This window comes from Oncorhynchus nerka, linkage group LG27 (assembly GCF_034236695.1).
Source record: "Oncorhynchus nerka isolate Pitt River linkage group LG27, Oner_Uvic_2.0, whole genome shotgun sequence".
Taxonomy (NCBI): Eukaryota; Metazoa; Chordata; class Actinopteri; order Salmoniformes; family Salmonidae; genus Oncorhynchus; species Oncorhynchus nerka.
This window is the reverse complement of record NC_088422.1, coordinates 38,185,232-38,210,355: the sequence shown is the minus strand read 5'-3', so window position 1 is coordinate 38,210,355 and position 25,124 is coordinate 38,185,232. Positions and strand designations below refer to the sequence as shown.

At 43.3% G+C, this 25,124-nt stretch overlaps 1 protein-coding gene across 1 annotated transcript; it reads left to right on the top strand.

The window, feature by feature from the left end:
• The first annotated feature begins 344 nt into the window (after window positions 1-344).
• On the top strand, window positions 345-24,543 carry LOC115111743 (poly [ADP-ribose] polymerase tankyrase-1-like). Its single transcript, XM_029638111.2, has 28 exons — window positions 345-841; window positions 1,878-2,102; window positions 2,465-2,560; window positions 2,740-2,776; window positions 2,869-2,944; window positions 5,582-5,602; window positions 7,661-7,755; window positions 7,987-8,053; window positions 8,163-8,349; window positions 8,578-8,699; window positions 9,014-9,105; window positions 9,334-9,412; window positions 9,618-9,789; window positions 10,046-10,125; window positions 10,264-10,409; window positions 10,844-11,009; window positions 12,233-12,452; window positions 12,770-12,879; window positions 13,283-13,471; window positions 15,236-15,476; window positions 15,639-15,721; window positions 15,881-16,001; window positions 16,246-16,343; window positions 19,966-20,040; window positions 20,292-20,397; window positions 20,590-20,776; window positions 21,009-21,165; window positions 22,797-24,543. The coding sequence occupies exons 1-28, from the start codon at window positions 388-390 to the stop codon at window positions 22,881-22,883; spliced, it is 3,789 nt and encodes a 1,262-aa protein (XP_029493971.2). The 5' UTR covers window positions 345-387; the 3' UTR covers window positions 22,884-24,543.
• Window positions 24,544-25,124: the final 581 nt, after the last annotated feature.

Below are 25,124 nucleotides of genomic sequence, written 5' to 3'. Positions count from 1 at the left end.
CCTTAAATGTGATAGGAAAGTATCTAACAGGAAAATGTGATTATTGCCAGGAAACTGAAACTGTGGAGCATGTATTGCTACAGTGTGGGCAGTATCAGGGGGGAATAGAGAGGTTGAGATCTAGTATGAGAGAGAAGGGGATACAGGAAATTAGTTTAAAGGGTATATTGAGTTGAACGTCATTAGATATAGTCTCAAATATTGTATATATTTTATTAAGAGCAACGGGGCTGACAGGTAGGATTTAGTTTCTCCCTGTCGCTGGCCCACACTCCAGTACAGTAGGTGGCGGTAATGCACCATAACGTTGGATGCCATCCGCCGATAAATCCCACTGAAGAAAAATAAGAAAAAGGCTGTTTTTGTTTCCAGTGAGCTGCTGCGAAAATGGCGGTGTCTCGTCGCTCATCGCAGCAACAACAGCTGGGTAACATGCAATCTCCGCCACGAAACAGTTCTCTTTCTGTAAGTCCTCCGGACTCTCTGCCAATTGATATTGTGGCAGCGACGTCAGTGCCCCCGGATGGTGAGCGTGGATGCAGCGCAGGCATGGAGAATCCTTCGGGCTCTCCGGATCTTCCAGCCCCGGCCCTCAGCACTGGGAGCAGCACAAGCCCGACCACAACAACCTCCGGCGGGGAGAGTAGTATTGTCTCGAGCCCCGGTTCAGGAGGCACGAGCCCCGGCGACGGCAGTAGCGGGATCGGTGGAGCTTTCAGGGATCTATTTGAGGCCTGTCGGAATGGAGACGTATCCCGTGTGAAGAGACTTGTAGACTCGGTGAATGTTAATGCGAAGGACATGGCCGGGCGAAAATCTACCCCTCTACATTTCGCTGCAGGTTAGCTAAGCGCTAGCAAGCTTTGTTTTTGTTGTCAGCGCGAGCTGGATCGTTGACGTGTTTTCGCACATCGCCTTACTTGTGCGTGCTAAAATATCACAATCTGTAGTTGTCACGACGGGAATGGCTCTCTAGTTATTAGTTAACAATACATGTTCATATTTTTATTCGCTAACGTTAACTATCTGGCTAGTTTGCCAAGATCAAGGCCCATCGAAAACGGCTAGCAAACTATAAAAAACAGTTTGGCACACCGACCGATGGGGACAGAAGGCCTAAAATCTAACTCATCCCTCGTAGCTGCTAACTACTTACTAAGTGTATTCAAAAATTCACGGATGCGTTGTTCCATGGGTGTTAATACATTTAATCATTGGCGACCCCCAGTGTTTTAACTTGTTGTTCTTACCCATTACTAACACACCCCTGTTCAGCAATGGTTGGTTACCAGCTGATTTATGGAATCCGGACTGTTAGTGCAGGGCTTGGACAAAATTGTGCACACCCCGTTTTGACATTCTAGAGGAGCTGCAAAAAAAGAGTAGTTTAGGTTGTTGATATTTTGCTCTCTGTATTTTTGTTAGTTTTCTTTTGTAGAATGTGACATTACTTTACCATTTAGGCAAAAGGTCACCCCCTCCTATACATTTTGATGCTTTTACCCAAAATGACTTACAGGAGGAATCACGGTTAAGTGCCTTGCTGAAGGGCACATAGTCAGATTTCCACAGTCAGCTCGGTGATTCTACACAGCAACCTTTCAGTTACTGGCCCAACCTCTTAACCCCTAGGCCACCTGCTGCCTTATAAATTGTGCCTTCCTGTATTGTACTTATGCTAAAATGTTTATTCTGTTCGACTGAGCCATTTACTTTATGTTGATATTCTTATCTTTATTTCTTAATTGTTGTTGCAATGTCGAAGGAACCTGCAAGTAAGCATTTAGTTGGACGTGCATACCACGTGTCTCCTTTACATACACCTAATGAAACTTCACTTGTATTCACTGACCAGGTTTTGTCTGTTGCCATGTCAGGTTTTGGACGAAAGGATGTGGTTGAGCACCTTTTACAGACTGGAGCTAATGTGCATGCTAGAGACGACGGTGGTCTCATTCCCCTTCACAACGCCTGCTCCTTTGGCCATGCCGAGGTGGTCAGTCTCCTGCTGTGCCAAGGTGCAGACCCCAATGCACGGGACAACTGGAACTACACACCTCTGCACGAGGCAGCCATCAAAGGCAAGATTGATGTGTGCATCGGTAAGGATGGATTACCATGATGATGGTCTGTTTTGTTTTGTCTTTGAATATAATGAGGGTGACATGCACATCCTAAACCTGTGCTGGGCCCTTTTTTTTTACTGTGATAAATGAATGAGAGGTCCACACAATATTGCTGCTCCCAGTGCTTTATTCCTCCACCCAAATATACTATTTTGTTTCTTTCAACACTGTTAACTTTTCCAAAATGAACAAGGTTTATGTTGACTATATTGAATTTATGTAATCTACAAGGGTACTTAGGTGCATGACTATAGTTAAATTAAAGTACTCTAAACTCAAAGGTATAAGACTATACTTGAATTAAAATATTGAAACCATTTCCTGTCTCCTTCACAAAGTGCTCCTCCAGCATGGCGCCGATCCCAACATCCGTAATACGGACGGCAAGTCTGCTCTGGATCTGGCAGACCCCTCTGCCAAGGCTGTGCTCACTGGTGAGTTTCATACAACTGTCCCCTTTCACTCAGTTATCTCCTCCATTATGTTGGGTATGTTCCAGGTTGTCTTTCTGTTTTAACTTGACTGCAACTTTAACCACCTGGACTGTAACCTTTTATGTAAATCATGGCTTGTCTTGACCTTGTACTGTTCTAACCTGTTATTTTGTATTCAGGTGAGTACAAGAAGGATGAACTCCTGGAAGCAGCAAGGTCAGTGCTATTTTTATGTTACCTGTCACATCTTTACACATTTTCTAATACAACATATGTAATGTCTCTCCTCTGTTATCTGTGTGCTACAGGAGTGGCAACGAGGAGAAACTGATGGCACTACTGACCCCGTTAAATGTCAACTGCCATGCCAGTGATGGCCGCAAGGTAAAATATCACCATCGCAACCTTCCATCCCCACCCATTCTGTTAATGTCGTATACTATTGTAGCAGATGTTTGACTTGTTCATAAGATTTGCGTGACCAACGGCAACAAAAGTATGGAGTAACTCTGTCAGCCTTATTACCAAAACAAAGTCACTGTTGTGTGGGGATTAAAAACATCATCTCATCCTAGTCTGCATAATATGAAAAGGATTTGTCATTGGATTGGATTTAAGCAGGGGAAGCTTGACTCAATTTACTGTATTGACTTAAAGGGATACTTGGGATTTTGGCAAGGAAGCCATTTATCTGCTTCCCCAGAGTCATATGCACTAATGGATACCATTTTTATGTCTCTGCATCCAGTATGAAGGAAGTTAGATGTAGTTTTGTGAGCAGATGCTAACTAGCATTAGCGCTATGTCTGGAAGTCAGTGAGAAAGATTTGTATATATCCAAACCAAGATAGACCACAGCCTGTTGTTTCCAATAGGACCAAATGAGTCATAGTGGGCAGAACAAGCAAGGAGGTGGGCAGAGCCAAGCAAGAGCTAGCGAGATCCTACTGGCCCGTTCTAGCAAGCGTCTGTCTGCATATTTCCTTTAGGTAACGCCTAGTCAGTGAAGTGCACTGAGTAATAACTCAATTCACCTTTGCATTCCTTTGAAACAATGCAATTTTTTAAGCTTTGGCAAAGGGTAAAGTCTACAAAACGTAGTCCACTCTGTTCATAACAGATTGTAGTTTTGGCAACAGAAAACTGTATTGAGATCAAATGTTTCATCGATGAGACACTTTGCTAAATGTTGGCCAAACTCCATCTCCTTTCATCTTCTGCCGGCCACTGGGCTTCCTCTCACTACTATATTTTGTATTAAGTGGAAACACCAAGCGGGTGCTTCATATTTATACATCTGGTGAAATATCCGTCTCATTGTTCTATCTGTGTCTATGGTATCTATTAGCATGCTAGCAATTACCATAGACTTCCAGCCATTGCGCTAAAACTAGTTATCAATTGCACTAACGCTAGTTAGCAACGTCTTTCACACTGCACAGAGACATAAAAATGGTAACTGTATCCACGTGTTCATCTGACTCTGGGGGAGAAGATAAATGGCCAAAATCCTTCAGTATCCCTTTAACGGTTATCAATCAACATGGATTTCTCTGATATTTGACCTAAAAGATGCCCATCTGTCTAAAATATTTTTAGCTCATGTGATCAGAGTCGAAATGTAATCCGTTTGTTTCATTGTATATTAACATGGCTCACCCTGTTCAACCACCCCTTGTGTGTAGAAGTTAAGTAAAAAATGTTTTGCTGTGGTTAAGACTAAGGCTCTTATCTTATTGGCAAAAAATATTTTCACTTTTATTTTGGTCCCTCAATTACCCCTAACCCTAGAAACACTGATCTTCTGTCTTCTGCACACCCAATGTTTTCTATAACCTAGCTGTCCCTATATCCATTGAATTTTCCTAATTCCTAACAAAACTTATCTTGAGCTCTAATTGAATATAATAGCTCTAAGCTTTCAGCTCTTTTTCTTTATGTAGGCCTAAAAATCTGTTTAATATTAGGTCATGGTTAACCAGGTCCATTCCTATTCTATATGTTATGGGAATTTAATTTTAAATCATTGCATTCTGTCTCCTTTAGCACACTGTCACTGTCATTGGCTTGCTGTCATGACTCATGCCAGGCTTTGTCGGCATACTGTAGATAGGTTGCCTGTTTAGGATTATAAAAATCTTTGCGTTATTGTTTTTAGCTGTTGATGCGTGAGTGTTTAGATCAAAGAGCATTGTGCTTCACCAGAGCCTTCCTTTCTCTACTCGGGCATCATGACTAGACAATTAACTTCAATCTGAGGAAAGTGTGTACTTGAAAAGTCAGAAGGCTCTACTTTGCATTGGTAAATGTGGAGTAGGACTGGGTTGTTTTTTGATTTTTATATTTTTTGTTTACCCCTTTTCCTGTTTGGCACCAGTTTTTAAATATTCTGTTTTTCACCCCCAGTGCATTCTCATAAATAGGTCCTAAGTCCTCGTCAAAAATCTCCTAGATGGCAAGAAACCATATCTTGGTCTCCTTTTCGTAATCATGAGTAATGTGTACTCTTGAGGCTATTGACTAGGATGAGCAGTATTTTTCTGCCATCATATTTCACTCTGGCTAACCAGGTCCCTGAAGTGGATACATTAAAATCCTAATCAATATTCTTTGATATAGGTTTTCCAAGCACATTACCTTGTTCTCAACTGACATTTAGGAAATCCTAAAAAAAAATCTAATCATAGCAGCTTTTCCTCCATCTCTGATTTGTTGGTGGAACATATTTGGATTTATGACTGGGCCATTTGTCCTTGGGGGATAACCAGGGAGCCTGGCTGCCTTATTAAGAATACCTCTGAGAAGCCATGAGAAGTCACATTTCCCTTAAGCTGTGTACTCATTGTACCTGGTGTCACTATGAATTTATATAAAATGATAATTCTGGTGTGTTTTTCAATTACTTTAAAAGGGTGATAGGCTAGAAGTATCCTCTCTTGCTGTGAAAGAAAAATGCTACAATTTTGTAATTTTTTGTTTTGTTTTGTTTTTTTGTGTGAATCTGGCAACATTGTCGATCAGTCAACATCCCAAAAAATGCTGGTAAGTTTCTCGATAACAGCCACCTGATTGTTGCACTTTTGTGATGTACATTTTTTCTTTAATCCGTGTTTTATTTGACCAATACGCTGGCTCTCACTCATAATTGCACATCATGGACCTGGGTCTACTGGTCACTTTCATATTTCCCACCCTAATGCTTGTGTGTGTGTGTGTGTGCGCGCCAGACCTGGGTTGAAATACGATTTGTTCTCTTTCATATACTTTAGCTGTGCGTGATTGAGCTTGTCTGGTGCAATAGTAATGATGGAGTAGGACTAGTCCCAAAAGTGTAAACTACGCCCATTTGACACTCCAGGCAGTCTCAATCAAATTCTGAAAGTATTTGAAAGAAATCAGATGTGCTTACTATTTGAACCCAGGTGTCGTGTGTGTTAGTGCATGTGGTGGAGGTTGGAAGGTGGTTCTAAGGCCACTGCCGCTCAGCTCGTTGGATTTGGAAAGGAGCTCAAATTCCACATTGCCTGCTTTTCCAGAGTGCTCCCTCCTCCTTTCTGCACCCCTCTATCTAACTGCTTTACACCCTTTCACCTCTGCCAAGTTTCAATCACTTCTTGCTCTTCAATAATTCTATTTATTGTAGGCCTGTGACTTTCCTTTTTTTCATAATCATATGCGCATGTCTGGAAGCCTCCACCTGCATTTTGTCAATCAGTTCTTGTACTGTTTGTGATTTGGTCACTGTCCACTTCTCACTTCTTCTAGTCTTGACTAGGTCACATTCCTTGGTTAAAAACTAAACAAATAATTCCTCATCTTTAAGTGCTGTGCCGTCGTCGCTGCTCATGCTTTTTGTATTAATGCATTTCTTTCCTTGTGATTGCCTTCATCGAACACTGAATGATCCTATTATTAGTCAGGGCCCGGTTTCCCAAAAGAACTGAAGACCATTCATTCCCTTAAGATGCTTTTGGGAAACCGGGCCCTGATTTGATTTGGTTAATCTGTCGTGTTCTGGTGATTCAGTGATCATCCTCACTATGTCTGAGTTGTGCAGTGGTCTTATTTTTTCTTAATACCAGTGCATGAATGCTGCTGTTTCTTCCTCTCTGTCTGCAAGGTCAACTGTTGGTAGACTCATGGGTGGATAACTGTTATCTATGACACAGCTTTGTGTACACTAACGTTGTAATGCTTGGTTCACATAGGCATCATGTGATTTGGAATGGGCATACACAAACACATTTTTATGAATACACAGTAGATTCAAGCCTTCCTTAGCCAGCCTTTTAGCAACCTGTATGTTATGTTTTGTAAGGGGTGTAGTTGGGGGACAAACTCTGTTTTGACTAGCTCAATGTTTACATTTCACATTCATTTGATGTATGTTGGAAGTCAGATTTCCCTTTTCTCCTTTATTTTCAGAGGTAAGCTTGTGTCAGTGTGTGACCTGCATAGATAGGGCAGTTGTTAGTGCTAAGCGATGAACCACTTTTTTATGGGGTGGGGGGCTATTAAACAACTAATTGACCAACGTCTGTTAAACTCCTTGAATTCCATTTAGTTAAGGTTTTTTGCGAGACGAACTTGCCGTTTCTCTAGAGAGAAATCAAATCATTCACGAGAGAAATCAAGTCAAGAATTGTAGTTTTCATTAAGCAAATATTCAACCTAGTTCTGCTCAGGAATGTGGTAATGACCATAACCCATTGCGCCTGTTCTTTCCATCTTGGACGGCGATAGATACACTTTTATGCCTGCTACGTTAGATTAAATGGCAATTGAATGTTCACTATTTTTTTGCCTTTGGAATTTCCATTAATGCATTTAATGTATAAATAGATTTATTTTTTTAATAATCAAACCGATCCGAGTTCAAAAAGCACTAGTTGTTGTTTTGGGGTGGACTATAGCCTTTCTGAGCTTGCATCCTTCCACCATTTACCTTGACTGCAATGAAAACACACAGACCACCTAGTGTATACAGTTTGCTTCCAAGCATAATCAGCCATTCACTCACTCTGGCTCCCTAAAGGCAGTGTGTTCTGAGATGCATTGACTCTGAGCTCTGTGTGTCTAATAACATGTCCTCTCTTCCAGTCCACCCCACTGCACCTGGCGGCTGGTTACAACCGCGTACGCATCGTCCAGCTACTGCTGCAGCACGGGGCAGATGTCCATGCCAAGGACAAAGGGTAAGACCATTCTGAAATAGACTGCATCGCAAAAACGCCATATAGGCCCTGGTTAAAAGTAGTGAATCATATTAGGAGCCATTACCCTGTTTCCTCGTCTAAGACCCATTCTCAGACATTTTCACAGCTGAGAAAGTCAACCATATTGTCATGGTGATAGAATATGTTAATTTGTAGAACTTGAAATGAATGATGATCATTCAATTAAAAGGCTGTATATTTGTCATACAGTGGCCTGGTCCCTCTTCACAACGCCTGCTCCTATGGACACTTTGAGGTCACAGAGCTTCTTCTCAAGGTAAGGGTTCTATAGACCTGTTATTGAAACCCCGCTTTAATTTGACTTTTAGAATGTCCAATGCTTTTTTGATGGAGAATGACTGATTAACTCATCTGTGTGTTTACAGCATGGAGCGTGTGTGAATGCCATGGACCTGTGGCAGTTCACCCCTCTCCACGAGGCCGCATCTAAGAACCGTGTGGAAGTGTGTTCTCTGCTGCTGAGCCACGGGGCTGACCCCAACCTGCTCAATTGCCACAGCAAGAGTGCCATGGACTTGGCCCCCACCCCTGAACTCAAAGAGCGGCTCACCTGTGAGTTCTGCTGGGAGACATGCATACACGCACACACACCCACCTTATACATGTTTACAAATAAGAAAAACATACTTATATACACACACACACACATCACTCCCTATTCACATATTCACAAAGACGGCACACAACACACTCTCACACGCCTTCTAAACTGAAGATAATGCCTGCCTGAGCACTCAGATCTTCTCACATTAATGTCAATATCCTCTTTCTACCATCCAGATGAGTTTAAAGGTCATTCGCTGCTCCAGGCAGCTCGGGAGGCAGACATGGCCAAGGTGAAGAAGACTCTGGCTCTGGAGATCATTAGCTTCAAACACCCACAGACCAACGAGACAGCCCTGGTGAGATCCATTCTCCTTCTGGCTAATGCTCAATGTCACAGTGCTGACACCTAACATTATCTCATAATATACAGCTATGGATGTGTCACAAATGGCAAACTATTCCTTTAGTGCACTACTTTTGAAAAGTGGTCCGCGGTCAAAAGTTGAACACTATATAGGGGACAGGGGTGCCATAATATTATGTCTCTATCAGAACGCGTTTGTGTGACATGCATAACCTAGGATGACCACTATAAAACGAGTACAAAACCTGAAGGATTTTGCATAAACCATGTGATGGATTCATGGAAGGAGTTGTCCCTCTGTTTCAGCACTGTGCCGTTGCTTCCCCTCACCCCAAACGGAAGCAGGTGACCGAGCTGCTACTGCGTAAAGGTGCCAACGTCAACGAGAAGAACAAAGAGTAAGACACCATTTAAAACTCAGAGACCATGTATCAGTGTTTCTCCTACCACTGTAAAAGACGCCCCTCCCCCCACCAAAAATACTTTGGTACCTATTGGTTTCAATTGAGAGTGTTGGGGTTTTTGGGACCTTTGCACGCCGTCTGGAAACACTGCCATATGCATTCATATAGCACCTGAGTGAGGTACGAATGGTTGTCTCTGTCTCTCTCTTGTCCTGTCTGTAGCTTCATGACGACTCTGCATGTAGCGGCTGAGAGAGCACACAACGACATCCTGGACGTGCTGCAGAAACATGGAGCCAAGGTGAACACTGCAGGGTCTCACTATTACCATATCATTTAATGTACCTTTTCATCTAGCTCTCTTCTCTCTCTCACTTGCTCCCAGCCTCTATCTGATAACGTGACTCAAAATATTTCATGAAATAAATGTATCATATTTAGCTGTGCGTATGTTTCTGTTTGAGTGACTGGCTCTTCCCTCTGTCTGTCTCCCTCCCTCCCTCCAGGTAAATGCGGTGGACACCCTGGGGCAGACAGCCCTCCACAGGGCAGCCCTGGCGGGCCACATCCAGACATGCAAGCTACTGCTGAGCTACGGGGCCGACCCGGCCATCGTCTCCCTGCAGGGCTTCACTGCCTCACAGATGGGCAACGAGGCCGTGCAGCAGATCCTCAATGGTACAGCAGTAGAGCGTCTTGGTTAAATACAAAGATTATTTTTCATATTCTTCTATCTACATTGTGATTGACAATGTTGCTTGTGTGGATGTAAGATGCATGGCCGTAAATTCTAGGCTATGCCAGTCAATGTTGGAAAGTTAGCACGATGTATAATAGAGAAACTATTGATTTATGTTGCTCATACATCTTAGTGTTTTTTAAAACGTTTTATCTCTCGGTGTGTTATTTAACAATGTTGGTCTCTTTCATACAGAAAATATTCCAACTCGTAACTCTGATGTGGACTACCGGTTTCTGGAAGCCGCCAAGGCTGGAGATTTGGACACTGTGCAGGTAAGCTGATCAGCTACATTGTCTCCGGTTCGTGAGTTCAATCCCGTTACATGCATCAACGATGCTCTACATACCACCACGAATCCAAGATGTCTCCCTCAATCCTCTCACGCTTGATCTTCTGTCTGTGTGTTGTAGCAACTCTGCACTCCTCAGAACGTGAACTGTCGGGACCTGGAGGGTCGTCACTCTACCCCTCTGCACTTTGCTGCAGGCTACAACCGTGTGGCCGTGGTGGAGTACCTACTGCATCACGGAGCTGACGTACATGCTAAAGACAAAGGGTACGTGTTGGCCTCCTAGTCCACCCTAGGAGGACAATGTAGCCTAGAGGTTAAAGAGTTGTGCGAGTAACTGAAAGGTTGCTGGTTCGAAACCCTGAGCCCGGCAAGCAAAGAAAATTATGTCTGGTCTTGTCTCGTTCCTTGAGCAAGGCATTTAACCCTAATTGCTCCTGTAAGTCACTCTGGATAAGAGCGTCTGCTAAATGGTAAAAATGTTAATGCATTATCTTGGTCTGCCTGTTTTTACAAGACTGTGGCTTTTGCATCAGTCCATAAAAAGGCTTTCATTCTGTTTTGAAAAAGTCTTCATTGGATTTTATTTTGCATTAAATACACACGGTACTTGAAACTTTCAATGATTTGAAATGCATCATTTATAGGATCTCTGTTCCTTCGGTGGTGTAACTAGTTAGCCTCTTCTGTATGTCCTGCAGTGGTCTGGTGCCCCTCCACAACGCCTGCTCCTACGGTCACTATGAGGTGGCTGAGCTGCTGGTGAGACACGGGGCATCGGTGAACGTAGCTGACCTCTGGAAGTTCACCCCGCTCCACGAGGCTGCCGCCAAGGGCAAATACGAGATCTGCAAACTGCTGCTCAAGGTTAGTCTTCCCGTGCCTCTTCTGAAATGATCAGGACCAAATGGCCTGAGGCTACAAGGAGGCATTTTATATAGTCAAAACAGGGAAATATGTATAGCTATAAGAGATTTTCTACAATAGAACAAACTATTAAACTATGAGATGTTTGTATGTATACTTAACAATATGTAAAGTCTTGGTCCCATGTGTCATGACCTGAAAAAAGATCCCAGAAATGTTCCATGCGTACAAAAAACGTATTTCGCTCAAATGTTTGGTACACATTTGTTTGCATCCCTGTTAGGGAGCATTTCTCCTTTGCCAAGACAGTCCATCCACCAGACAGGTGTGGCATATCAAGAAGGTGATTAAACAGCATGATCATTACACAGGTGTCCCTTGTGCTGGAGACAATCAAAGACCACTCTAAAATGTGCAGTTTTCACACAACACAATGCCACAGGTGTCAATTTGTTTTTGACTGCAGTTGGGCATCGTAACCGACTTCAGTGGGCAAATACTCACCTTCGATGGCCACTGGCATGCTGGAGAATTGTGCTCTTCACAAATGAATCCCAGTTTCAACTGTACCTGGCAGATGATAGATGTGGTGACTGGTTTGCTGATTTCATTGTTGTGAACAGAGTGCCCAATGGTGGTGGTCGGGTTATGGTATGGCATAATCTACGGACAACAAACACAATTAATTTTATTGATTGGAAATTTGAATGCACAGACATACCATGACAAGGTCCTTAGGCCCATTGTCGTGCCTTTCATCCACCGCCATCACCTCATGATTCAGCATGAACAATGCACCATGTTGCAAGGATCTGTGCACAATTCCTGATTGCTGAAAAATGTCCCAGTTCTTCCATGGCCTGCATCTCACCAGACATTTCACCCATTGAGCATGTGTGGGATGCTCTGGATCAATGTGTACAATGGCGTGTTCCAGTTCCCAACCACTTCACAGTCATTGAAGAGGAGTGAGCCAACATTCCACAGGCCACAATAAAATGGTGGTCAAACCAGACATCCACACCCCTCCCTTTTTTAAGCTATTTGTTACCAACAGATGCATATCTGTATTCCCAGTCATGTGAAAACCATAGGTTAGGGCCTAATGAATTTATTTCAGTTGACTGATTTCCTTATATAAACTGTAACTCAATGAATTTTTTTATTGTTGCTTGTTGCGTTTTTATATTTTTGTTCAGTGTATATTTATGATGTTTCTCCAGCATGGAGCGGACCCCACCAAGAAGAACCGTGATGGTAACATGCCTCTGGACATGGTGAAGGATGGCGACACGGACATCCAGGACCTGCTGAGAGGAGACGCTGCGCTGCTGGACGCTGCTAAGAAGGGCTGTCTGGCCCGCGTCCAGAAACTCTGCAGCCCAGAGAACATCAACTGTAGAGACACACAGGGACGGAACTCCACCCCCCTGCACCTCGCAGGTACTGGACGTACCAGCCCTCAGAATCTATTCATGGAATCAAATCCATTTTATATTTTTATAAAGCACACTTTACATTAGCAATTGTCAGTGCTTTACAGTTACCCAGCCTAATCCCGTAATAGCAAGTAAAGCAGTGGAATCAATTCATTTAATAGCAAATGTGGAACCCAGACACAGACGCTTATCTCCTTACATATAATTATGACAGATCATCAAACCCTGGGAATTTAGATCATTTGGAGCTATATTATTACTTAGACACATTACAGAAATATCTTTCATGTTGTCATCCTTCATGTTTCTCCCCTCCTGTAGCTGGCTACAACAACCTGGAGGTGGCGGAGTATCTCCTGGAGCACGGGGCTGACGTCAATGCGCAGGACAAAGGAGGCCTCATCCCCCTGCACAACGCTGCCTCCTATGGGGTGAGTTCGTGCCAAGTCTACATGAGGCCTTGGAACCCATTGTACATGCTATACGGTTCTTTTTTTTAGCATAGACAATGCATACAAAAGACCTACCCTGTGACCTTCTGGCCTAAAATATGTAACAGCTTGGAGGATTTCTTATTAGGTATTGTATGCATTGTTTAGGTTACAAAACCATACAGGACAGGAGAAAACACCCACACTGTGAAAGTGACCTTGTGGAAAGATTAGATATGTAAGAGCTTGGATGTCATCAGTTTTTGGGCATGTCATGATTCAATTGTGTTGCTGATCTCCTTTCGTGTCTCATCTGCTACTTCTATTTTCTCTGCTCATCTCCGCTGTCTCTCATCTACTCCTCTCCTGTCTTTCCTCTTTCTCTCCTCTTTTTCTCTTACAGCACGTGGACATTGCTGCCCTTCTGATAAAGTTCAACACATGTGTGAACGCTACAGATAAATGGGCCTTCACCCCGCTCCACGAAGCAGCTCAGAAGGGCCGTACCCAGCTGTGTGCTCTGCTGCTGGCCCACGGAGCAGACCCCACCATGAAGAACCAGGAGGGACAGACCGCACTGGACCTGGCTACGGTAAAACGTCTTGCTCCCCTACTGTTAAAGCAGTTAGCAATGCCACAAAATCAAGTGTTTTTTGCTGTAAATGGCAGGCATTTGCTTGAATTATGATATGCTTACCATTTTTTCCCCATCTACAGTGCATTCGGAAAGTATTTAAACCCCTGGACTTTTTCCACATTTTGTTAGGTTACAGACTTTTTTTTTATTGATTAAATTGTTGTTTTTTTCTCATCAATCTATACACATTACCCCATAATGACAAAGCAAACACTGTTTTTTAGAAAGACCCTTTACTCAGTACTTTGTTGAAGCACCTTTGGCAGTGATTACAGCCTCGTCTTCTTGGGTATGACGCTACAAGCTTGGTACACCTGTATTTGGGGAGTTTCTACCCTTCTCCTCTGCAGATCCTCTCAAGGTCAGGTTGGATGGGGAGCGTTGCTGCACAGCTATTTTCAGGTCTCTCCATAGATGTTTGATCAGGTTTAAGTCCAGGCTCTGGCTGGGCCACTCAAGGACATTGAGACTTGTCCCAAAGCCACTCCTGTGTTGTCTTGCATGTGTGCTTAGGGCCATTGTCCTGTTGGAATGTGAACCTTCGCCCAGGTCTGAGGTCCTGAGTGCTCTGGAGCAGGTTTTCATCAAGGATCTCTCTGTACTTTGCTCCGTTCATCTTTCCCTCGATCCTGACTAATCTTCCAGTCCCTGCCGCTGAAAACCATCCCCACAGCATGATGCTGCCATCACCATGCTTCACCGTAGGGATGGTGCCAGGTTTCCTCCAGACGTGACGCTTGGCATTCAGACCAAAGCGTTCAATCTTGGTTTCATCAGACCAGAGAATCTTGTTTCTCATGGTCTGAGAGTCTTTAGCTGCCTTTTGGCAAACTCCGAGCGGGCTGTCATGTGCCTTTTACTGAGGAGTGGCTTCTGTCTGACCACTCTATCATAAAGGCCTGATTGGTGGAGTGCTGCAAGATGGTTGTCCTTCTGGAAGATTCTCCGATCTCCACAAAGGAGCTCTGTCAGAGTGACCATCGGGTTCTTGGTCACCTCCCTGACCAAGTCCCTTCTCCCCCGATTGCTCAGTTTGGCCAGATGGCCAGCTCTAGGAAGAGTCTTGGTGGTTCCAAACGTCTTTCATTTAATAATTATGGAGGCCACTGTGTTCTTGGGGACCTTCAATGCTGCATAAATGTTTTGGTACTCTTCTCCAGATCTGTCTCGACACAATCCTGTCTCGGAGCTCTACGGTCAATTCCTTCGACCTCATGGCTTGGTTTTTGCTCTGACATGCAATTTCAACTGTGGGACCTTATCTAGGCTGGTGTGCCTTTCCAAATAATGTCCAATCAATTGAATTTATCACAGGTGGAATCATCAAGTTATAGAAACATCTCAAGGATGATTAATGGAAACAGGATGCACATGAGCTCAATTTCGAGTATCATAGCAAAGGCTCTGAATACTTATGTAAATAAGTTATTTCTGTTTTATATTTGTAATAAATTGGCAAAAATTTCTAAACCTGTTTTTGCTTTGTCATTATGGGTGTGGTATTATGGGTGTGATTAAAACATGTATATATATATATATATATATCCTTTTTATAATAAGGCTGTAACGTAACAAGATGTGGAAAAAGTCAACGAGTCTGAATAATTTCTGAATATATATATATATATATATATCTCCTATTCTATTTTAGGGATTATGCCAACAATTCGAGCCCCTTCTCACCTGTGACTTCTCTCTAATTATGTCCCCCTCTTTCAGGCTGATGACATCCGTGCCCTGCTGATGGATGCCATGCCCCCGGATGCCCTGCCCAGCTGCTTCAAGCCCCAGGCCACAGTGGTCAGTGCAGGCTCGGTCATCTCCCCAGCCTCCACGCCCTCTTGCCTGTCTGCAGCCAGCAGCATCGACAACCTGACTGGGCCCCTCAATGAGCTCGGGGCCACAGGGACCTCCGGAGTGGCCGACGGGGCCGCAGGCTCCGACAGGAAGGAGGGTGAATGTAAGTATAGATGAAGAGCCTGGATCGAAACTGAGCTGGGTTTTAGCAAGCAGCTGATATTCTACTAGTTTTTGTAGAATATGGTTGAAAACTTGTTCAGTACAGATGAATCAGTCATTTTACTCACATTCTGAATTTGCTCTTGTGGTGTTTGTATTCCAGTGGCGATGTTGGACATGAACATCGGTCAGTTCCTGAAGAGCTTGGGTCTGGAGCATATAAGGGAAATCTTTGAGAGAGAACAGGTGAGTGTTCATTGATTTGGGTTTCATGTTATAATTTTTTATTTAATAGGGCTTCTAATTAGACTGATATTTTATCTATATTTGCCCCTCTTGGAGTAGCTGTTGTCATGTCACAGTTCAGGATCCCTGCTCTGTACGAAATGTCCTGTTCTTTCCCAGATCTCTCTGGATGTGCTGGCTGACATGGGTCACGAGGAACTGAAGGAGATTGGGATCAACGCTTACGGCCACCGACACAAACTCATCAAGGGAGTGGAGAGGCTGCTGGGGGGACAACAAGGTCAGGACATTCCCAGAGAAATCTCTGAGGCGCTGATGTGATGTTTCCCATTTATTGTTGCATCAAATACTTCCCAGACTTTTCTTCCTATTCCTGGAATGGAGATTCTCTATTGAAGGTTATTTGTAGTTCAGGATTAGGCCCAATATGTGTCTGGTATACTTGCCCTTAAAGTATAGGTGAAAAACCACCCCAATATATAACCAAGTATGAGTGTGTAACAGGTGCTTTGTTTGTTCTCCAGGTGCCAACCCGTACCTGACATTCCACTGTGCCAACCAGGGCACGGTCCTCATCGATCTAGCCCCTGACGACAAAGAGGGCCAATCAGTGGAGGAGGAGGTGGGTACAGACAGATGTGTGTGTCAAATCAAATGTTATTTGTCACGTGCTGAAAATGTTTACTGTGAAATGCTTGCTTACTGTGAAATGCTTATTTACTAGCCCTTAACAAACAATGCAGTTCAAGAAATGGTTACGTTTATTTAGTAAATATTTTCTAAAGTATTTTTTTTTATTACATAACATAAACGATGCTATATACAGGGGGTACCATTACCGAGACAATTTGTGGGGGTACAGGTTAGTCGAGGTAATTTGTATATGTAGGTAGGTGTAAAGTGACTATGCATAGATAATACACAGCGAGTAGCAGCAGTGTAAAAACGAAGGGGGGGGGGGGTCAATGTAAAAAGTCTGGGTGGGCATTTGATTAATTGTTCAGCTGTCTTATAGCTTGGTGATAGAAGCTGTTAAGGAGACTTTTGGACCTAGACTTGGCGCTCCGGTTCCACTTGCAGTTTGGTAGCAGAGAGAACAGTCTATGACTTGGGTGCTGGAGACTTTGACAATTTTTTAGGTCCTTCCTAGTATATAGGTCCTGGATGGCAGGAAGCTTGGCCCCAGTGATGTATTGGGCTGTACGCACTACCCTCTATAGCGCCTTATGGTTAGATGCCAAGCAGTTGCCATACCAGGCGGTGATGCAACCGGTCAGGATGTTCTCGATGGTGCAGCTGTAGAACCTTTTGATGATCTGGGGGCCCATGCCAAATCTTTTCAGTCTCCTGAGGGGGAACAAGTGGCGTTGTACCCTCTTCACGACTGTGATAGTTTGTTGGTGATGTGGACACCAAGGAACTTGAAACTCTCCACTACAGCCCCTTTGATGTTAATCGGCCATCCTTATCCTGTTGTCCACTAGCATCTCCATTGTCTTGCTCACAATGAGGGAGAGGTTGTTGTCTTGGCACCACACTGCCAGGTCTCTGACCTCCTCCCTATACACTGTGACATCGTTGTCGGTGATCAGGCCTACCACTGTTGTGTCGTCAGCAAACTTAATGATGGTGTTGGAGTTGTGCTTGGCCTTGCAGTCGTGTGTGAACGGGGAGTACAGGAGGGGAATAAGCACTCACTCCTGAGGGGCCCCAGTGTTGAGGATCAGCCTGGCAGGTGTGGGGTTGCTTACTCTTTGGGGGCAACCCATCAGAAAGTCATGGATCCAGTTGCAGAGAGAGGTGTTTAGTCCCAGGGTCCTTAGCTTAGTGATGAGCTTTGAGAGCACTATGGTATTGAACTCACAGAGGTGTTCTTTTTGTCCAGGTGGGAAAGGGCAGTGTGGAATGCGATTGACAAATTATGTGGACACCTGCTCGTTGAACATCTCTTTCCAAAATCCTTGGCATTAATATGGATTTTCACCCCCCTTTGCTGCTATAACAGCCTCCACTATTCTGGGAAGGCTTTCCACTAGATGTTGAAACATTGCTGCATTGCTTCCATTCAGCCATAAGAGCATTAGTGAAGTTGGGTACTGATGTTGGGCGATTAGGCCTGGCTCGCAGTCGGCGTTCCAATTAATCTCAAAGGTGTTCGATGGGGTTGAGTTTAGGGCTCTGTGCAGGACAGTCAAGTTCTTCCACACTGATCGACAAACCATTTCGGTATGGACCTTGCATTGTGTAAGGGGCATTACCATGCTGAAACAGGAACGGGCTTTCCCCAAACTGTTGCCACAAAGTTGGAAGCACAGAATCATCTAGAATGTCATTGTATGCTGTAGCATTAAGTTATACGTTCCCTTCACTGGAACTAAGGGGCCTAGACCGAATCATGAAAAACCGCCCCAGACCGTTTATTCATCCGCCACCAAACTTTACAGTTATGCATTGGGGCAGATAGCCTACTCCTGGCATTTTGTAGAATAATAATGAAGAAAAAAACCTGGAATGAGTAGTTGTGTCCAAACCTTTGACTGTGTGTTATTTAGCACACACACACACACACACACACACACACACACACACACACACACACAGACAGTACCAGTCAAAAGTTTGGACACCTTCTCATTCCAGGTTTTTTTTTTTCATTATTATTCTACAAAATAAAAATAACGAGATCAAAACTATGAAATAACACATATGGAATCATGTAGTAACTAAATAAGTGTTAAACAAATCAAAATATATTTTATAGTTGAGATTCTTCAAAGTAGCAGCTCTTTGCCTTTGACAGCTTTGCATTCTCTCAACCAGCTACACCTGAATTGCTTTTCCAACAGTCTTGAAGGGGTTCCCACATATGCTGAGCGCTTGTTTGCTGCTTTTCCTTCACTCTGCGCTCCAACTTATACCAAACCATCTCAATTGGGTTGAGATCGGGTGATTGTGGAGGCCAGGTCATCTGATGCAGCACTCCATCACTCTCCTTCTGGGTCAAATAGCCCTTACACAGCCTGGAGGTGTGTTGGGTCATTCTGCTGTTGAAAAACAAATGATAGTCCCACTAAGCGCAAACCAGATAGGATGGCGTATTGCTGCAGAATGCTGTTGAAGCCATGCTGGTTAAGTGTGCCTTGAATTCTAAATAAATCAATGAGTGTCACTAGCAAAGCACCATCACACCTGCTCCTCCCTGCTTCACGGTGGGAACCACATATGTCGAGATCATCCATTCACCTACTCTGCATCTCACAAAGACAAGGCGGTTGGAACTGAAAATCTCAAATTTGAACAGTTGATGTTGAGATGTATTTTACTTGAACTCTGAAGCATTTATATGGGCTGCAATTTCTGAGGCTTGGCTCAAATGCATTAAGAAGGCAAGAAATTCCACAAATTTGTAACAAGGCACACCTGTTAAGTGAAATGCATTCCCGATGACTACCCCATGAAGCTGGTTGAGAGAATGCCAAGAGTGTGCAAAGCTGTCATCAAGGCAAAGGGTGGGTACTTTGAAGTATCTCAATTAGAAAATATATTAAGATTTTTTTCTAACACTTTTTGGGGAAGAGTAGTTATTACATGATTCAATATGTGTTATTTATAGTTTTGATGTTTTCACTATGATTCTACAAGTTAGAACATTTGTTGAAAATAAATTCCACCCCTATAATGATTAGGTGTCCAAACCTTTGACTGGTACTGTCAAAGTATTAATGTTTAATATGTGTAGCCTAGAAAATAGCCCCCAAAAAATTAAAGCATCTAATCAACAATTGCATTATTTTCCAACTATTGACTTTTTTCCCCCAATTGCAACCAGTTTTGCCCCAAAACATTTACAACAAGGTCATATTGACATTTTTATAAAAATGTTTTATTTATTTTACAATTTCATGCTGAAACCCTCATATTTAACAGCAATGGTAGTCATTAAGTTGATTGTTTTATATTTAGGATGTTATTCCGTTTTTCCTTTATTTAAATGTATTTTTTTTAAAACATGTTAAACAGGGGGCCAGAGATAAGACGCCTCTTATCTAAAGTACCCGGAAACGCCACTAGATGTCGTCGGGGGGAAAAAAAAATATTCCTTGATGGTTACCAAAATTCTAATAGTTTCTGATCATATACCCTCCCTTTGCAAATCTACTCAAGGGTGAAAGAGTGCCATGTTTGGAGAAATGTAATGAAATCCTGTGCTTTTTAAGACTAACTTTTTCTTCTCTCTGCTCAAGATGCAAAGTAGCATCAGAGAACACCGGGATGGAGGGAACGCAGGAGGGGTGTTCAGCAGATACAACGTCATCAAGGTCAGCTTTACATTCAATTACAGTACTACACACACTACCATCTACATTTGCTCATATGATGGATCTCTTTGAGATAGAAATACACACATCTTTACTTTGGTACTACCCTTGATCACAGTTATTGGTTGGTAAGAATCCACTATGGTTTCAGGAACTCGGGCAGTGTTAACAATCCCATCTTCTGAAAAGGAAGGAATATTAGAAGTCCTCTATTGCTTCTCTAGTTGATTCCTGTCTGTGTGTCCATGCAGATCCAGAAGGTGGTCAACAAGAAGCTGCGGGAGCGATACACACACCGCCAGAAGGAGATATCGGACGAGAACCACAACCACCACAATGAGCGCATGCTCTTCCATGGTAACAAGACATATATTATAACCGGTTTTATTTATTTTTTACCACGCTCCTTGTTATTTCTTAATGCCAATAATGTCTTAACTGATCATCACTGGATAAATGTTAACCCTGTTTATCATTTATTTATTTTTAGCGATGTCAATTTCAATCGTATTTGACATTGTTCTTGTTTCATGTTTTTTGGTTCTCCAGGTTCTCCGTTCATAAATGCCATCATCCACAAAGGTTTTGACGAGCGGCATGCGTACATCGGAGGGATGTTTGGAGCAGGGATCTACTTTGCTGAGAACTCCTCTAAGAGTAACCAGTATGTTTATGGCATCGGGGGTGGCACCGGATGCCCCACTCACAAAGACCGCTCCTGTTACCTGTGCCACAGGTGAGACATGATCTATAGAAAGAACACATTTAGGTGCATTTAAGGCTTTACTACTCTAAGTCATGAAAAGAGAGCACTTGATGACTCGAGAGCATTCTATACCACTGTTGCCAAACTAGTGCCCCTCAATTAATCAATCAATTCCGGCCTTCATCGGAGATTTGTTAATTGTGAAACATCATTAGTGAAACATAATTTGACACCTCTTCTCCCTGTTCTTTGTGACCTTCAGGCAGATGTTATTCTGCCGTGTAACCCTGGGGAAGTCCTTCCTCCAGTTCAGTGCCATGAAGATGGCCCACGCCCCCCCTGGACATCACTCTGTGATTGGCCGGCCCAGCGTCAACGGCCTGGCCTACGCAGAGTATGTCATCTACAGAGGAGAGCAGGTGAGATTTCAACTCCATTCAATACAACTTTATTTATACCCGAAGGCAATTCCAGACATTATGGACACAGATTAAGCCTCGACCTGGACTAAAAAGTATCCACAATGGAAAATAATTTGTACTCCATTACACTGAACAAAAATATAAACGCAACACGTAAAGTGTTGGTCCCATGTTTCATGAGCTGAAATAAGATCTCCCTGAAATTTTCCATAAGAACAAAAAGCTGTTTCACATATTTTGTGCACATTTGTTTACATCCCTGTTAGTGAGTGTTTCTCCTTTGCCAAGATATCCATCCACTTCACAGGTGTGGCATATCAAGATCTGATTAAACGGCATGATCATTACACAGGTGCACCTTGTGTTGGGGATAATACAAGGCCACTCTACAATGTGCAGTTTTGTCACACAGCCCAATGCCACAGATGTCTAAAGATTTGAGGGAGTGTGCAATTGGCATGCTTAATGCAGGAATGGCCACCAGAGCTGTATGTATGTTCATTTCTCTAAATCAATGTTGGAGGCAGCTTATGGTAAAGAATTTGGCAGTACGTCTAACAGGCCTCAAAACCGCAGACCACATGTAAACACGCCAGCCCAGGACCTCCACATCCTGCTTCTTCACCTGTGGGATCGTCTGAGACCAGTCACCTGGAGAGCTGATGAAACTGGGTTTGTGCAACTGAAGAAATTTTGCACAAACTGTCAGAAACCATCTCGGGAAGCTCATCTGCGTGTGCGTCGTCCTCATCAGGGTCTTGATCTGACTGCAGTTCGGTGTTGTAACCTACTTCGGTGAGCAAATACTCCCCTTTGATGGCCACAGGCACCGTGGAGAAGTGTGCTCTTCACAGAATAATCCTGGTTTCAACTGTACCGGGCAGATGCAAACGGCTTGTATGGCATTCTGTGGGCTAGCGGTTTGCTGATGTCAACGTTGTGAACAGAGTGCCTCGTGGTGGCGGTGGGGTTGTGGTATGTCAAGGCATAAGCTATGGACAACAAACACACTTGCATTTTATTGATGGCAATTTGAATGAACAGAGACACCGTGACGAGATCCTGAGGCCCGTTGTCATGCCATTCATCTGCCATCATCACCTCATGTTTCTGCATGATAATGCACGGTCGCATGGATCTGTACACAATTCCTAGAAGCTGAAAATGTCCCAGTTAATGCATACTCGCCAGACATGTCACCCAATGAGCATGTTTCGGATGCTCTTGATCGATGTGTACGACAGTATGTAAGACAATGTGTTCCAGTTCCTGACAATATCCAGCAACTTTGCACAGCCATTGAAGTGGGACAACATTCCACAGGCCACAATCAACAGCCTGATCAACTCGATGTGAAGGAGATTTTGCGCTGCACGAGGCAAATGGTGGTCATGCCAGATACTGACTGGTTTTCTGATCCACTTCCTTACTTTTTTTTTAAAGGCATCTGTGACCAACAGGCATATCTATATTCTCCAGTCATGTGAAATCCATAGATTAGGGCCGAATTCATTTATTTCAATTGACTGAATTCTTTATATGAACTGTAAATCTATAAAATTGTTGCATTTTTAATATTTTAGTTCAGTGTATTTGCTCTTCTCATTGGCTTCTGTGTGTGTTTGCAGGCCTACCCAGAGTATCTCATCACCTATCAGATCCTTAAGCCGGAGAGTACGGCCGCGTCTGCTGCAGGAGCGGAGCAGAAGTCTTAGTCCTGCACCACCAGACCAATCTCACACAGTTACTGAACACAGTCCTCCTGACCCACAACACACAAGACTGAGGCTTTTTAGTGTTTTGTCTCTATGCTTTTTTGTTTTATTGTAATGTCTAAACCTTTTTTAAATTTTCTTCACAGCCTGAGTTCCAGTTCAATTCTTCTTGTCCAGTAGAGTTAACAGTAGACTGCTCAGGTGACATATGAAGTATACTGTAATATATTATCTGCTTGTGGTGATAGTTTTTCGGTTTCCTTTGCATTGGCTGCATGCATAGACAGACGCATGTATAGCCCAATAGCGTGTGTGGGTTCCCCACTAGCTACCCCTGGAGAGGGTTGTAGAGATTCACCCTCTCGTCTGCCCTACAGTGTCAGAATATTAACAATTCGCTACCATTCTCACCTTATCATGCCTTGTGACTTGGAGAATTCCCTCTCTTCAACCCTGTTGTTTTCAACCAGAGTATGTAACTCCTGTAATACTGACCTGCCCCAGCCATCCTTACATGCATGCATGCATACATACATACTATACATGACCAAAGGTATGTGGACACCTGCTCATCGAACATCTCATTCCAAAATCATGGGCATTAATATGGAGTTGGTCCCCACCTTTGCTGCTTTAAAAGCCTCCACTCCTCTGGGAAGGCTTTCCACTAGATGTTGGAACATTGCTGCGGGGTATTGCTTCTATGCAGCCACAAAAGCATTAGTGAGGTTGGGCAATTAGGCCTGGCTTGCAGTCGGGGTTCCAATTCATCCCAACGTTGTTCGATGGGGTTGAGGTCAGGGCTCTGTGCAAGCTAGTCAAGTTCTACCACACCAATCTCGACAAACCATTTCTCCATGGACCTTGCTTTGTGGATGGGGGTATTGTCATGCTGAAACAAAGGTCCTTCCCCAAACTGTTGCCACAAAGTAAAAAGCACAGAATGTCATTGTATGCTGTAGCATTAAGATTTTCCTTCACTGGAACCAAGGGGCCTAGCCCGAACCATGAAAAACAGCCCCAGACCTTTTTTCCCCCTCCACCAAACTTTACAGTTGGCACTATGCATTCGGGCAGGTAGTGTTCTCCTGGCATCTACCGAACCCAGATTAGTCCGTCGGACTGACAAATGGTGAAGCCTGATTCATCAATCCAGAGAACGCATTTCTACTGCTCCAGAGTCCAATGGCGGCGAGCTTTACACCACTCCAGCCGACGCTTGGCAATGCACATGGTAATTTTAGGCTTGTGTGCGTGCGGCTGCTCGGCCATGGAAATCCATGTCATGAAGCTCCCGATGAACAGTTCTTGTGCTGACATTGCTTCCAGAGGATTTTTGGAACTCTGTAGTGTTTGTCTATGGAGATTGCATGGCGGTATGCTCGATTTTGTACACCTGTCAGCAACTGGTATGGCTGAAATAGCCAAATCCACTAATTTGAAGGGGTGTCCACATACTTCTACCAGTACACACGTTTAATGGGAAGAGAACCATTATCTACTCACACATTATTATTGTTATTATTGTTCATTGCACAAGAAAAGATGTGAACTCCACATCCCGGATTGCCATGGTCTTATTCAAATCCATGTGTAAGGATTTGCACTTTTAAGTAGAAAACTATTTAAGTTATTTGAAATTAATTGCAAATGTTATGGGGGGGGGTGTATGTACAGGTTGTGTAAATGGATGTGTATAACTTGATGTTTTAACTATGTCATTTGAGTTTTATTGTAAATTAAGTCTACATTCTGTTCTGGTCTTGATTCTCTCTACTTTTTGAATAAACATTATCCACGTAAGAGCAGTTTGCCAAGACTTTATTCACATGTTGGCTGATTATTCTCTACTGTTAGTAAAATAGTATTCAGTTACTTTAGAAAAACATTTGATACAGAACTCATAACAAATATTTGTTATACATGTTTTAGTTGTAGAGAAAAGTAATTACACAGAGCTGATAGATGACCCTTAAAAGCACAAAAGTTTAAAGATACTTGAGGCATGGTTACCTTAGACAAATCCCAACAGCTTGAGCAGTTCAACAGCTGATTAGATATTGCAGCGCCATAGATAATACAAAAGTCATGTATTTAATAAAAAGCAAGTCAGAATGTTTTAAAGCTAGTTCCATTACTAAACAGTAGCTACAAGGGTTTTCTCCAATGAGTTTCTGGCTCTTTGTCGAGTGTCCTCGTGGCTGGTGAAGGGTTAACGTCTTCTTGAGTCTCTGCCACTGG